The 15,253-nt window shown below is 37.3% G+C and overlaps 1 protein-coding gene across 1 annotated transcript; it reads right to left on the bottom strand.

Annotated features, from left to right (window-relative positions):
• Positions 1–504: 504 nt before the first annotated feature.
• On the bottom strand, positions 505–13,684 carry LOC107810873 (SWI/SNF complex subunit SWI3C). The gene is made up of 9 exons (XM_016635701.2): positions 13,482–13,684; positions 12,788–13,315; positions 9,185–9,717; positions 7,883–8,246; positions 7,719–7,792; positions 5,673–5,809; positions 4,605–4,678; positions 4,350–4,534; positions 505–1,463 (listed from the first exon to the last, which is right to left on the bottom strand). The coding sequence occupies exons 1-9, from the start codon at positions 13,498–13,500 to the stop codon at positions 1,005–1,007; spliced, it is 2,373 nt and encodes a 790-aa protein (XP_016491187.2). The 5' UTR covers positions 13,501–13,684; the 3' UTR covers positions 505–1,004.
• Positions 13,685–15,253: the final 1,569 nt, after the last annotated feature.

The following is a 15,253-nucleotide window of genomic DNA, read 5'->3' as shown; positions in this document are numbered from 1 at the left end:
TTCAACAACTTCTTACATATAATAATCCTAATAATCAAATTCAATTATGATATTTCAACTTTTTCATATATAACAGCGTCACACAATTCACAATTTATTGTTGTCTAACAAGACCACACTAATTCATTACACATTTCATAACAAACATAACATCACATCTTATACAGTGTGATCGGAACAGTTTAATAACTTATACATTGTAACTTCTCAAGAAATGAACGTTGTTATTGATGACCCTTTTCCTAGAATTCTCTAAAATCGCTCCTTCTGTGAAAAATTTTGAACCACTACACTGAATATGTAGTACAGAAACAATTTTCTTTTTGTCTGATGAAATAACAAAATCAGTGGAGAAAAGAGTCGAACTTGGTTGAAATGTTGGTCACTTATCCCTGTTTTCATTGTGAGCAGTACTTGTACTAACAAAACAGTTAGTACACGAGTAGAAATGCAGGTAAAGCTTCCTAAAGTTGGACGAGATCACTTTCTGAAGCTCGGGTGCAATTCAACCACAAGGCTTAGTTAAATTACTCGGGAAATTGGATTACAAAGGGACTACAAATCTAGGAATTGACACAACAATTTTGTTACACAACTTCTTTCATCAAGAAAAGGCATGTACCTAAAGACACCATTCCCCCTTTTTCTCCATCTTCATTACCTCTACTGCACAAAACTACGTTTCTAGATCCCTAGTCTCATACTTTTGTTACCAAAAGAGTGTTATTTCACAGTAGATACCGAAATATAGTACAAGTTGTTTCTAGGATTAAGTTTAGCTGCATAAAGCAGCAACAAATGTGAGCACTCCTGCTTGGATAATCAGGCCAGTGCACTGTCAGTCCGAGCTGCATCTTCAGTCGATTGGCTTCAATATTGTCTCAATCCGTCTGACAGAGCACTGCAGCTGTAATTCATTTGTTCTCTCGCCCCAATAATTGAGGAAATGAAGAGAACCACAGATAAATAAATTGAAGCAAATCCCAAGCTTAACCACTCTTCACTCAACCCAAACCAGATTTTGTCCCAGATACAGGTCTAAGCATTGAATGACTGAGAGCAGGCTGGGAACTTGCTGGAGCATTAAACATACCGGGTGTTGAAGAGGACGGGTGTATCGCTGAGAGAGGCAGCCGAGGGCCAAATCCATACATCCCTTGTTGCTGCATAAATGACATGTTGGGATGCATTGGTTGGTTGTTTCCATATCCAGAAATAAAACTTTGTTGTAGAGGACCTGAAACAACTTGTTGCCTACTATTTCCTATGTTACTGACCACCGGCGCACCAGCACCAGACACACCCATTGGTCGGGATACTCGAACTGAACCAGGTTGAACTGTCATCATTCGAGCACGTTCTGCAGCAAAGCGGTGCCTTGTTCTCTCCAGTTGTTCACATTCTTTCATTAACAAGGTCTCCACCTCTGCAAACTGCTTCAGCTTCAGCTCTAACCTCTTTAACTGCATGGGGAAAGTAGTAGAGAAATCAAAATTGTTGCAACAAAAAGGTGAAGAGATCCTTAAACCGAACATAGTTTGATGCAAACATAGAATCCACAAAAGAAGCTCCCAGTTAGGACTTGTAAAACAGTGTTAGTACCGTACTACCATCCCTTCCTTTCCAGTAAAGGACTGCTGGGAATAAAACTGACTCAAGATTGTGCATACATCGCATGCAATAGACATGAAACAAAACAACGATAAAAATAGATTTAATATTAAACTTATGGTTAACAACTGGCAAATACTCTGTAACTGTAAGTCTGTAACGGTGTATGTCTCCTATGCTCCTTAACAGGACAAACTTCATTGACTTATCGTTTCATTTTCTCCTCCAGTCATTTCCATTTTGCACTCTTTGAATATTACCTTTTGCCATTTTTCCTTTTGGGACTAGAAGGAAAGCGGGTGAGAAGTGACTATTATTTAACTTCTTCTTTTTTATGAAGAAGTGACTTATTTAACTTATTATCGATGCCATGTTTATGGTTTCAAAAATATCAAGCAAACACAAGAAAAACTATGGTACTCGAGGCTTACTTGGTCATAAATCCAAGGAGAACTTGAAATTTATCAACAATTTATTATACTGGCATCAAATTTTATCATCATAAGTTTAGAGTGCCCCACACTGTTTGAGAAAATGAATGTGGTTGAGAGAATGGGTTGTCGTCTCCTCATATGGTCTTTGCACAATCCTCACCCCATAACAAAAACTTTAGGGGTTGAATTAGGCCCAAATTCTATTTCTTTATATAGTCTTAGAGTCAAACATATTTATAATCTTGGTTTACCCAATGTTGGCTTGATGTTATGTTGTCCACGCTCCAGATGTCCAACCCAGGCGTGCCATGAGGTGTTACAATATCCTACATTCGTTGAGGGAATGGGTTGTTGTCTTCTTATATGGCCTCGAACAATCCTCACCTCATTAGCTAACTTTTTGGGTTCCAGTAGCCAAATGATCATTTTGTTCACACAAAAATTTTATTTTCTTAACAAGTTCATATCTAGTAGAAAGCTAACTCCAAATATAATCTACTGAAGATATAATTTAAAAAACATTAGCAAGAGAGTCGAATAAAAGCTGGAACTATGGAAAAACACCATAAAGTGAGGGTTTTAGGATAAGTAGACACATGCCCGGTAAATTTTGTCCCATATGAAGAATGAATATAAAGAGATGAGACCCCATCGTGGTGCCTAAATGCAGATAATTCAGAAATCTAATTATCAATCTTCTAGAAAAGTGACATGTCAGATAAACATGTAGCAAATAGAATTAAAATAGGATAGTTGAAATGGAAAAACGCTACGCAATAGGAAGATCCCTAATAGACTGAAAGACAAGTTCTACGAAAACTCGTGAAACCATCAACTTTATATGGGATCCGTTGGTCTTTAAGGCCCAATACATCCACAAGATAAATGTCGTAGAAATGTGGATATTAAGATGGAACTATGGAAGTGGTCCAGCATAATTAGAAATGATCACATTCAATAGCTGAAAGAAAATGGAGAAGGTCGCATAAAAATGTCTGACCATGTCTATGCGGACCTTCTATGCACCAATAAGTCGGATAATATGATGATTGAAGGTGATAACGAGAAACGAGGTAGACCTAAAATCACATGGAGGAAAGTAATCTCAAACGTCCAAAATTCTCTTCCAATCAATGGAGTAACTAACAAAAAAAGATAGAAAGAAAGTATCTACATAAGCAATACAAGCAGTTGGGATTAGCTTAACGCTTCGCGTATTACACTTGGCGTGGTATTGATGCAGGACAGTAAAGTGATTGCTTACGCATCTCGTCAGTTAGTTGTAGTTACACTAGGTCCAGTCTTTATCATGAGTCCTTTCATTCTGAATCTCTTTATTCTGGTTAGACGACTGGTACGTCCACTTTATTAGCATTTTCATCTAGATACAAGTGTGAGAGTTAGAGAAATCCTCGCGAGATAAATTATTTAGTATCGGAATGGAATGTGACTGAATAGAGTAGAATGAATAAAGATTCATTCAGTTGACCCCAACTAGTTCGGGATTAAGGCATAATTGATTGATCTTATCATCTGCAGAAGGTATGTATGATGACGAAGTGAACTTCATCCAGACGACCTCAAACCACAACTCTTCGGTTACATCCCGCAAACCCTAATTCTTCAGACCCAAAATCTTCCAACTTCTTTGACCCAAGTGAATACCACCAACTACCGGCAAAAAATAAAAAAATAAAAAGAGAGCTTTAGCAGCAGTTCTTCAAGATATTCAACAGCACATTGTTCGTTAAGTTTCAGCAAATAAGCCCATTCCATCTCAACTCAGAGATCTTGATACCCTCCAGCAAACCCTAATTCTTCAGACCAAACTCTTCCAACTTTTTTGACCCAATTAAATACCACCAACTACCAGCAAAAAAAAAAGAGAGAGCTTTAGCAGCAGTGCTTCAACATATTCAACAGCCCATTGTTCGCTAAGTTTCAGCAAATAAGCCCATTCCATCTCAGCTCAGAGATCTCAAATATTGCTACAGAAATGTTTTACCCTCCAATCATACAGCGCATAACAGCCCCTTGGTAGAACTTTCAAGTACAGTGGGACCCCATTGTAAGTATGTAGTGCACCTACAAGGCCGTCATAATTGGAAAAACCCAACCGCCTAAAAGTAAAATACGGCAATAAAGAGCACACCCAAAGGAAAACGGGAAAGAAAGAGGATGAAATGGACTCAACAGGAGGTCAACTAATAGCTAATGATATGTGGAAAATTCCAATGGATTACCAATTGGATATACGTAAAGAGTTTGGAGCTAAGTCCAATAATTACAATTTCAGCAAATTACCTGATGGTTGACTATGTTTGCAGATAACCGTTGAATCTCACGTTCTTCATGGTCAGCAAAAAGCTTTGCCTTTATAGCTGCAGCTGCAAGACCGACTTTAGCAGCAGCTCTTACTCTTTCAGTGGACACTGGAGCACCTCCAGCATCGTGTTGACCCCATGGACCTTGTCCTCCCGGCTTTTCATCTGAGAAGTTTATATTAGAGAATTATTGGAAGGATGAAATAAGAATAGTACTAGTTCAATTTATAGCCACCTTTTAGCTGATAAGAATTTCCAACATCTCCATGAGGACTTCCATCCTTTCCATGAATTCTTCCTACACTGATCCTGCAAGTATGGAAGCAAGTACATATCTTTAGATCAGTAGGCCCGTTAGAAATGTTTCATCCATCACCTTCCATAAGAAACTAATACTTGTGGTATTACCAGTTGCTGAATGCAACAAAATGCATGAAGTCAGACATCTCTAATTTTTTCTCATAATATTTGCACTAGAAAAAGCCGCGTACCCTATGTTAAACCTAAATCTAAATTTTGTTGTTGGTTATAGTGGAGTCTGCCTTTGCTGTCTATTTGAGAGAGTGAAAAGCCAAAATGGATCTCTATAGATGGACCAGCAAGATTTTTAGACTTAGATGCTCCCAAAGCACAGGGTTGTGCAAACAACATAGATGACTAAAAGGGAAAGAACAATTTAAAAAGTTGAAATACAAGATTTCGTGAAGCACAAATTACCAAATGCAGAAGGTAGAATGAGGAGAAACACTTGGGCAGTTGGAAAGAAAGAAGTAAAGCCTTGCGGGGATGTTCCTAATGGGTCTCTGACTTCAGGCATCAGCCAGATGGGGATGGCAGGTCTCCAGTTTGCTGGCCAAAGACGTGGATGGAGAGTCATGAATTCAAGTTCCAGTTTAACATATACAGCCAAAAATAGACTGTTCCACGTGTTTTGCTGTCTCTAAGAAGTTTTACTCTGTAGTACATACTTATATATTTTGGTTTTTCTCCAGGTCACGGCTCACATACTTATAAAATGCAATATTTTTAATTATTTTGAGCAAGAAAAGAACCAAATAAAGTAAACTGCAGAAATATCACAAAAGAATTCATTAATAACTAATGAGACAATGCTTGTATCATACAAATGGGGTCAATAATGGTAACAAAAGCAACTAAAATAGAGAAAACTTTCGGAAATTCTGCATCACAGAAAATGCCCAAAATTCATATCAACAATCACAAGTAACATGCTAAATAAACTAGCATGCAGAATAGAATACGAATACAGAATTGATGAAGAAAGAACAGTAGATATACACACCCGTTATTAGCTGTAGATCCATCTATCTGAGTCATATTCCGTGATGTTAAAGTATCATCCTTGGACAATGCTGCCAAGGAAGCATGGGCACATGCTGCAGCAACTCTCGGTCCCACGGCAGATGCCAAAAAAGCAACCTACAGACAGTAGAGAGCTAAAAAAATTCTTCTTTTTATTTCTACCTTGTATAAGAAGTCATATGCGCTCTCAACTGTCTATATCATAAACGGTATGGCATAGTCAAAGTAAATGTACTCCAGACAACTGCTTAATAAAGCACATTTAGCCAAAAATCCTAATATGTAACAAGCTATAGGCGAGATTAGGGAGAGCAGAGTAAGCATAAAAGCAAAAATGTAGAGATTAGGCAGCCCAGCAACTGGATAAATACTTTTCTAGTTTCTTTTGGTTCTTACGATGTCCAGATTGGGCTATAGCCTCCCCTTGGTTCTGACAGGGTTTCTATTATCTTTTTTCCTCTTTTTGGTCACACTGATAATAGGCAATTTCTACACCATCAACTAGTGGAGAAGGACTCAGATAGGGACGTACACTTTAAGAGAATCAAGACACTAACCTCCTCAAACTGGGCAAAATCTCATTCTAATAGAACTTGAACCTAAGAACAGGTAGATCCAGGCCCAGGGCCTCATTCTTGACAGTTCTGCTAAGGTCTTCCCTAGTTTAATTAATTAATTCTACAAAGCCATGTTGCATACGCAGCATGGAACAAAAGTGAAAAGGTATTGTGTAATGATTTGGGATCTGATAAATCATTCCAGGATTTTAAAACGAAATGGTAAATAGATTGCAGTAGAGACTAGAGAGAAAATCAAATATGAATTTTGATTTAACAAATACAAAATAAAGGCTGGAATAGACGAGAAGACCATACTAACTTGGTCTGATCTGCAGATAACATCACTAATTTCTGGAAAGAAAAAGGAATATCACTAGACAAGTTATTTTATCAAATTCTGCATCTTCTTTCTTAGAAGCATCATTATGAATTTCTACGTGTTTCACTGCTTTAACATTTTTACCATCATGAAAAATCTTTTCAAGAAACCATCTCACATGGAAGATTTCCATAATGTTCCTCATATATAGTTTTTTTTTACTGTTAATCTTTCTCATATATAGTTCATCTGCTAACTCCTACTTTGACGACCATCTAACCATAAGGGGACAATGGAATCCTTCTGCAAGTTACAGAAAAAAGGATGATCCAGTTCTCCACCAACTTACCTCGATGAAATAACTGATGCGAAAAGGCATGCGTTGAAATGGTACTAAGAGCCCGTTCTTCTTTAATAGATTAAAAGTAACTAATAAGAATGAAAAGTACTTCTAAATGTTGAAGCTAATTTTATAAATAACTTCAGGATTCTTTGCATTTGGATAGAAGTCCCAAGACTGATAATAAGCAGTTGGTTTTCTGGGTAAAAAGCGCTAATAAGCACTTTGTCTTGGTAAATTAAAATTAAAAATATTACTCATGGAAAAGGGCAAATGGCGAAAATGAACTGGAGAGGAAGGGGGTTTTGTTTTCGGAAGTGTATTTCAGGGATTACAAAAATAATAGAGATAAAACAGTAAAATATTTTGTAAAACCAAAAGCGCTTATAAGCTGAAAGCTATAAATTGGGGGTCACCAACCTATCACTTAATTATAAGTACTTGGCTTATAGGCACTTTTGGCGTTTACCAAACAAGTAGAAAAGTCAAAAAGTGCTTACAAGCTGGTTTAACCTTTTTATAAGCTTACCCAAACACCCTCTAAAGCTCTCATGGATATGCATTGTCCTCCACAATTTCACACAGAGAGATTCGAAAGGAGGATAATAGAAGAGAAACAAAAGATAAAGAACCATTGACATATTCGCGTTCTTAACAGAAGGCATGCCTTTCCCGACCCACAAAAAGAAGGCAGCATCCCTCAAGAATCAACAGATAACGTAGCAGAAACTAGGAACTAAAGTCTCTTCATATGAAAAAGAGGAGTACACATTTCATAAGAGCATGTTTACAATAACAAAGTCTTACCAGGGACATTACTGGATTGCCACAGTTTTCAAAAGGAAATTTGCTATCAGAATCAAGGTTTTCAGTGCTTGGTCCTGTATCATAAACGGATAAAGGACGAGAATATTAGAGCTTCAGTGTTGTGATCATACGAAAAAGGAAATGAGAAAAGTCCACTGTCTCACCTGCAAGATTCCCGTTCAAATTTGAATAAGATTTGTTATGATCTTCACCCGCAAAAGAACTTGAGGGACCAGATGCACCTGGAAGTTCAATATTTTCCAATGGGGCACCATCCACAGGCAGGCGGACAAAATGAAGGATGCACTGTGCCTTTGACTTGGTGCCAACATGTTCTGCAATTTGATTCCAGTTTTCATTGTAGAGTTGCATTCCCTCGAGAAGCAATAGTGTTTCCTGGTCAGTCCAAGTATCTCCATCTAGATCTCCATAATCTTTCATAGAGCTTACTTTGACGAAATCCAAGCTAGAGTGACCAGTGACAAATCCACCCTCGTGGAAGCAATCCAAACACAATAGAATATCAATCTGTCAAAGAAAATGCAAGTCAGCTTTGAATGCATCCACTCAAAATATTCATCCAAAGTCATGTAATCGCATGCCTATGTGCCAAATGAAGGGCAAACTTTTTTAGTTGCACATAATATCTGCTCCAAATAATGTCGCAGAGAAAAAATTTCATAATCTCATATATATCCTTTTTTGCTAGCAAGAAAGGTTCTTAGACTATTGCTTTTCCCTTCTTTTTGTTAACCTTTGGCAACTTCTTTTCTGAAACACTGGTAACCCCTACAGCATTCTAACTTACCTGTTCAATGATGACAATTTTGAAAGGATGCTGGATTTCAACACAGTATCACCAATTATATTTGGCCGACTGCTATACAAAGAAATAGATTAAGCATAAGCACGTGTATAACTGCCATGCTGCTTTTTATATGAAACTAAAATCAAACAGTCCAAGTTCATATCAATCGGAGCAGGTTCATATTGGTTAGCCTAATTCATCGACGGGAAGCTAAATACAGGGTAAGTTTTGCTTTTGTCTGGAAATCAAGTAAAGGCATCAAAGGACTTCGAATTGGAAATTTACCACACACTCTCTCTCCCCACCGTTTGACCTCGGCTTAACTTGGAGGCACAGAAAGGAGAAAACTTAAGATCACTGTACTCTAATATGCTGCAATTGCACACAGTATACTAATGCTCAAGACAACTGTTGAAAAGCATGTACATCTAAACCAACATTAGGAAGCGAAGTATTAATTAACCAAATACTTAAGTTATATGGAGTAGAAGGATGATCCAAGAGCTATGGATATTCAGAGGAGAATTAGTGTCTTCGATGGTAGACTAAAAGAAAATCCATAAATGGCAAAAACATTTGAGGAAGAAAACAGCTATAGTGGTAGCAACATTTAAGAAAATAACAAGTACAAGCAAAGACAACAGTATGTGTGATATACCTCTTTCTGTGACTGATAGTACGACAGTGAAACAGGGCGAGAACAACAATTGCATCGTAGTTCAGACAACAGTTCACGGATTGAGTTGTCAAAGTCGGAGTCATCATCAAAATCACGCACAAGTTCAGGATAAACATCTCTCGCCTTGAGACAACATTTAGGCTTGTCAAACTGAACTAAGCTGTCGATAGACTTCAAACCAGCCACTGGAACACAGAGATCACTGTTTGAGTCCTCGTACAATGTGACATCTTTTAGGGCCTCACCTTTAGGAGGAACAGCACAGTAGTTGATGATCCCCCAATGATCAAGAAACCTTGCAATTCGAGTTACATCATCAGCACTAACACCAGCTACAACCCCATGGCAATCAGCAACTGACAAGTGCTTTTCAGGCAACTCCATATACTTTGCAACTATACAATTTCTGCATTCCATGTATTTTTCTGGTGTATGTTCAGCTGACTTTCCAGAGAAAAAATGCGGCACCACTTGTCTTTCCAATCTGTGCACTGTATTAGGTGAAAACCAATCTGCTTGCAGAAGAAGGAATACAAAGGGTCAAATTAGACAGAGATCTGAGAGCAAAAACAACAATACATAAAGAAGATTAAAGTACGCAGATCTCAACAAGTAAGAAAAAACAAAAATACATAGAAGACATACCAGTACAAAGATCTCAAGCACTAACGGACCTACAAATGGAGACCATGAGCAACACAGACAATGACATTGATTTCAAGAACAAATCGATAGGTGGTCTAAGAGGTACAGCAATGGAGCATTAAGCTGCTAATCTAGTCTCAAAAGTGAAAGAGAATATAATCCAGATACAAATCCAAGAATGCTACTCTTTGTCCATATATTTGTTGTTCATGCTTATAATTATGAGTCTTGGACTACAAATACATATTTGTATTTTTTCTCCATTTGCGCCTTTCTTCATTAAAGTCCATGCTTTATTTGCGCTTTGCGCTTAAAGCTCCAATGGACCTTAGAGCTCTTTCAGCACTTTTCGCCTTCTGGTGTACCTAACTAAGGGGCAGCCTTCTTATTCTCTGACGGATTCGCCTCGCAGTGTAGACAAATTTGTCAAAGACTGCTGAAATTTAAAAAAAAAAAAGAATTCTTAAGGCAAACTATTTCTATAGCATACTGGTACCTGCCACTCTCTTCGTGGAAAAAATCTAGGCAATTCAAGATAGCTATTATTTTAACCCTGTAAGAACGCATGATATTAATTTGGTAAAGCCCATGCGAAAATTTTTACAATGGTAGAAAATGGCAGAGAAAATGATCAAAATGGTCCTTAATGTATTGGGGTTGGTGTATTTTGGTCCTTGATATGTGCACCCTAATGGATATGGTCCTTAATGTATAGAAAAAATGTATCATTTTGGTTTTTAACCCTAAAAGCTAACAGATTTGTTAAAAGTTCTGTTAAGTTTAATCCTTTGAAAAAGAAGAGGAAAGCTAGCCTCATCTCTGTCAGCTCCGGGGTAGGAGCTCCATGAAACCAAACCCCTCCCTTTTCACTGTTAGGGAAAGCTCCAAATCTCAGCTATCGACCATTTTATTTTCTCGCATACATAAAAGAACATACCTTTAAGTTTTGGGGAAGGAATTTACGGGCTATTTTTTTTTGGATAAGATCAAAATTGACCGCAGCAGATCTGGGTATCAAGAAGTTCTAGCAAATGACTCTTGTTTGTTTAGCAAAAGTTAAAAAATTTAATAACCAACCCAAACATTTCTAGGAAAAACAAAATATTGAAATAAAATTAATCATTTGCAAAAAAACTCAAACAAACGCAAAATTTTACAAACTCTTTTTTTGAAAATTTTCAAACAAACGGGTGAATGTGAGGTCTGAAGTCTTTTGAAAAGATTCAGAAAAAGTTGTAGAGTACTTGTTAAGTTTTTTTCCAAACAATTTTTTTGGTTGCATATTTTTGAAATACTCACAAAATACTTATTCATAATTATAAAGAAAAACAATAATTAGAAGAAACGTCTTTGTTCTGCAGAAATATTCTTTAATTCCCAAAAATTTCTAAGAATCTTTACAGAAATATCATTTATCTCAAACAAAGTATAAGGTGTGTGCACTTATTTCAATATGGTTGGATCTCTAATTCTCTGTTGATTTACTAAAATGGTGGGAGCTTCAATTCTTCATTTATTTGCTAACAAAAAAAAAAGGGACAACACGAGCAAGAAACAAATGGAATCATTTTGTTATCTTTTTATATATATATCAGGATAGTGCTTTAGTCATTGTCTTCTTTAATAGGCTTCCAAATCTATGAAACAAGGTTTCTTCTCCTTCCGATTTTGTCGCTTACTGAAGGTCTATCTGTTGATGGCTCTTTCTTCACTAATTTCGTGGAGCTCCATTGCCGTAGCTCATCATAGAGATGAGACTGGGTTTTTTTTTTTGTTTTGTTTTGTTTTGAAGGGTTAAACTTAACAGCACTTTTAACATATTTGTTAGCTTTTAGGGGTGAAGATCAAAATGATACACTTTTTCTATATATTAAGGACGATATTCATTAGGGTGCATATAACAGGGACCAAAATAAACTAACCCCAATACATTAAGGACCATTTTGATCATTTTCTCGAAAATGGCACATGCTAAGCTTTTTTTTTTTTCACCCCTCCCAAATAAATTAACTTCGCTTAGTATTTTAAGTAAATAAATTAACTCTTGTACTCCACATCCACACATGCAAATCTTAGCATTCTTGTCTTTAGTTCAGTAAATTTCCTCTAGCATCTATTTCACAAGTATGCACCAACATTATACTTGGACATTAAAGTACAAAAGAGGATCCAAGTTCTTGTTTTTTTCCGATTCACATGGTAAGATTGGAAGGTTAATGAATCCATAGAGTACTAAATATCCTAAATCTTGCAAGGAGAAAGCCAAGCTATAAATGATATTTAGTTGGACGGAAGACAAACTTTTCCACCGTGTAGTACCTGATAAATTTGTATTCCTCTGTTTTGCTTAGCTAATAACGGAAAGAAACTCATATTCTTCCTGTGAGATATCACATACACCTCTTCTGACCTATCAAAATATGCTATAAGATCCACTACTCCTGGTGAAGAACCTTACCAAAGTGACGTGGTTTGGTGGTTTTATTCGTTTACAATCTTCAAACAATAAGGGCAGCAATACTCAAAAGAAAGTGAAAGGGAATTCATATAATCACAACAAGTCTCTATATCAAGAGTCTTTCAGGGTCCTAGTGCCAGCGCCCAGCAAGCAGTGTGATCTGACAGGTGAGCATTTACCTTCAATAACCCTAGATACTACGGTCAAAAATTGCTCCATCTCCTAAAGTTTAGCAAATTAGGAAGTTATTAAAATCCAATGGTCACAATTGTCCATGGGGAAATGCAACTCACTTTTTTCCGAAATTAGTTAAGTCCTGACAGAATTTAACTCTAACTCATACACCATAGTCTATCCTTTCTTGTTCAAAATCATTATTCACCAGCAAAAAAGTATTTTGGTACTTAAAAGAAAGGTTCCAGCTAGTAATGAAATGATATAAAAAAAATCTCTTCATCAGCACATTGTATGATGATTACCTGCGTGCATTGGCACAACATGAATTCGACTTGCACTGCCATAATGCTTAACCACACCACGACCCTGCAATATCTGCGGAGGACTGATCACATACGAACCACCCCCACTGCCTTCTCCTCTTTCCTCAGTCAACAAAGCCGGACTATCTGCAGGCACAGCTGAAAGCGCCTGAAGCTGCCCATACGACATATTCTCCAACACCACCCCATTCTGCCTACTCTCCCCACACTGCCCAGCCTTCTCAGTCGCTACAATATTCAGGACGGACGAATGAGGCCGAGTAACAGTACGTCTAACTACTAAAGGGAACTCGCTAATTCGGTCCCCAGCTTCTGATACCATTTCAACTGAGTAATTACTCCGATCCACTGAATTGCTAGGGTTTCGATGGTCGTCATCTTCAATTTCCTGCTGGTCAATATCTTCCTCGTCTTCTTCTTCTTCAAACACGTCATCATCTTGTTGGGCCTTGGCCTTCCTTGAAATTAAAGGCTCCCGCTTCCGCCTCCTCCACCTATTCCTCGTCTCTAAAAAATTAACAACAAATTACTAGTTAATTTGTAACACTCGGATCCGTTAAATAACTAATTATAGTACATAAATCAACCATTTCCAAATCAAATTTATAAAATGCTTTAAAATAAAAACTAAAATTATAGAAATTTAAAAGAAATGGGGGGGTTTTGTGAGCACCTGAGGAGGAAGCAGGCATTGCTGAGAAATTGGGGGGTTTGGGTCCTGAGAAATTGGGGTTTAAAGGGAGAGAATTGTGGGGTCTGAGATTGGTTGTTGCTTTTGGAGAGAGAAAATTGGGGGAAAAGGGATTCTTCTCTCTGCTGCCTTCGGATGATAATTTGTGAGCTCTTTTTGGAATTTCGCAGCTGTGTTTCCACAAAAATATAATTGTTTTAGGCAATATCTTTGCTGGTATAGCCGTGCGAATTCACGCGCTTCAATCCAGAGACTGAAGAAAAAAGATGTACGCGCCGAGAGTAACGTAAAGGTGGTTGTTTTTCCTTTTCGTTTTCCTTTTTCGATGATTGATGCCAAATACACACCCGTATTTGTATGTAATTCTGTTTTTGACCCTCACAAAAGATTCAAACGAGTATATTTTCTTCTCGTGATTTTTCATACACGTCATAAATATTTTAATCTATTAATTATTATATTTTATATAATATTTAAATTTTAAAAAAATTATGTTCAAATTTGCCATCAAAATTATAAAGTTTGACTCTCAAAATCCAAACTGCGTTACATAAATTGAGATGCAACGAGTATTTTAATTCAACTTAGCGAAATGAACTCTAAATAGTTAACGCAATAAATTTACATTTAAGTAAAGGAATATTCCATTGATATCTTCTTCTTGCGACTTTTCTCTCTCTACAAACTCTCGGCGTACTTTAGGGTGACTTACTAACCTACGCCACCAGCGATGGGAGGGAGAGGAAGGCCTAAGAAAAGCAATACGAAGGTTCAGGTAGCAGAATACATTGCATCGGCGAGTTGAAATGGGGAATTAGGAAAATCGACACTAGTTCAAGGAACCCTAATTCGTGAAAAGGGGGCGACTACCCCCAAATCAATGGATATTTCAATGACGACTTCACCAGGTAAAAGTAGGAATTTGAATTCACGGTACATGATTAAACAAGTTGAAATTCAACAGCTGAGGTGCCGAATTTGAACAATTGGGGGAACAAAAATGATGAAGGAGCGAATACCGATGTTGCTAATATTGGGAAGCAATTGATTACAATTGAGAAAAATTCTGGCAAAAAAACCACAAATAAGGCAATATGAACACAATTGCAATTGAATGTGAGCTCTAAGGATGACATGCAATGTTCGTCAGGGAAAGAAGTAAGTATAGAAATTGGAGTCTTTGGGATTCAGGCGCCCAAAACTATTGGTGGAACACCTGCTAATGGAGGTAACTTCTGGGCTAATCTGGTCGCTGGAAATACATTTGTTGCTAGGGGGATGGGGCTTACATATGTCGCACCAATGATTCAAAATGGTGAGAAAATAGTTGAGCTACAACAAGCTGAAGTTGAAAAGGAAACAGAGAAGTGGAAGATGGCAGTAATTTTGTATGTGGTTAGAGATACACTGAGTATTGGAGCTATTGAACGCTTCATTACCTCACAGTGGAATTTTATAGCTAAAACCGGGAGTGTATTACCAAAATGATGGATTCTTTATGGTTAAATTCAGAAGTGTAGAAGATAGGAATGAAGTGTTGTACTCAGGCCCTTGCACAATCAATAGTAAATCGGTAATTACCAAGGTTTGGACCCCTGATTTTGATTTCAAAGAAGAGGTATTGAAAATACTTCCCCTATATGGGTTAAACTGTCTAGCTTGCCACTGAATTGCTGGGGAATGGATTCACTGAGTCGTATAGGAAGTGGGCTGGGGAATCCAATCTATGTTGATGAGTGCACAACTAAAGTAGA

Source organism: Nicotiana tabacum, chromosome 22 (genome assembly GCF_000715075.1).
Source record: "Nicotiana tabacum cultivar K326 chromosome 22, ASM71507v2, whole genome shotgun sequence".
Classification (NCBI taxonomy): Eukaryota; Viridiplantae; Streptophyta; class Magnoliopsida; order Solanales; family Solanaceae; genus Nicotiana; species Nicotiana tabacum.
This window is presented reverse-complemented; position numbering and strand designations above follow the sequence as displayed.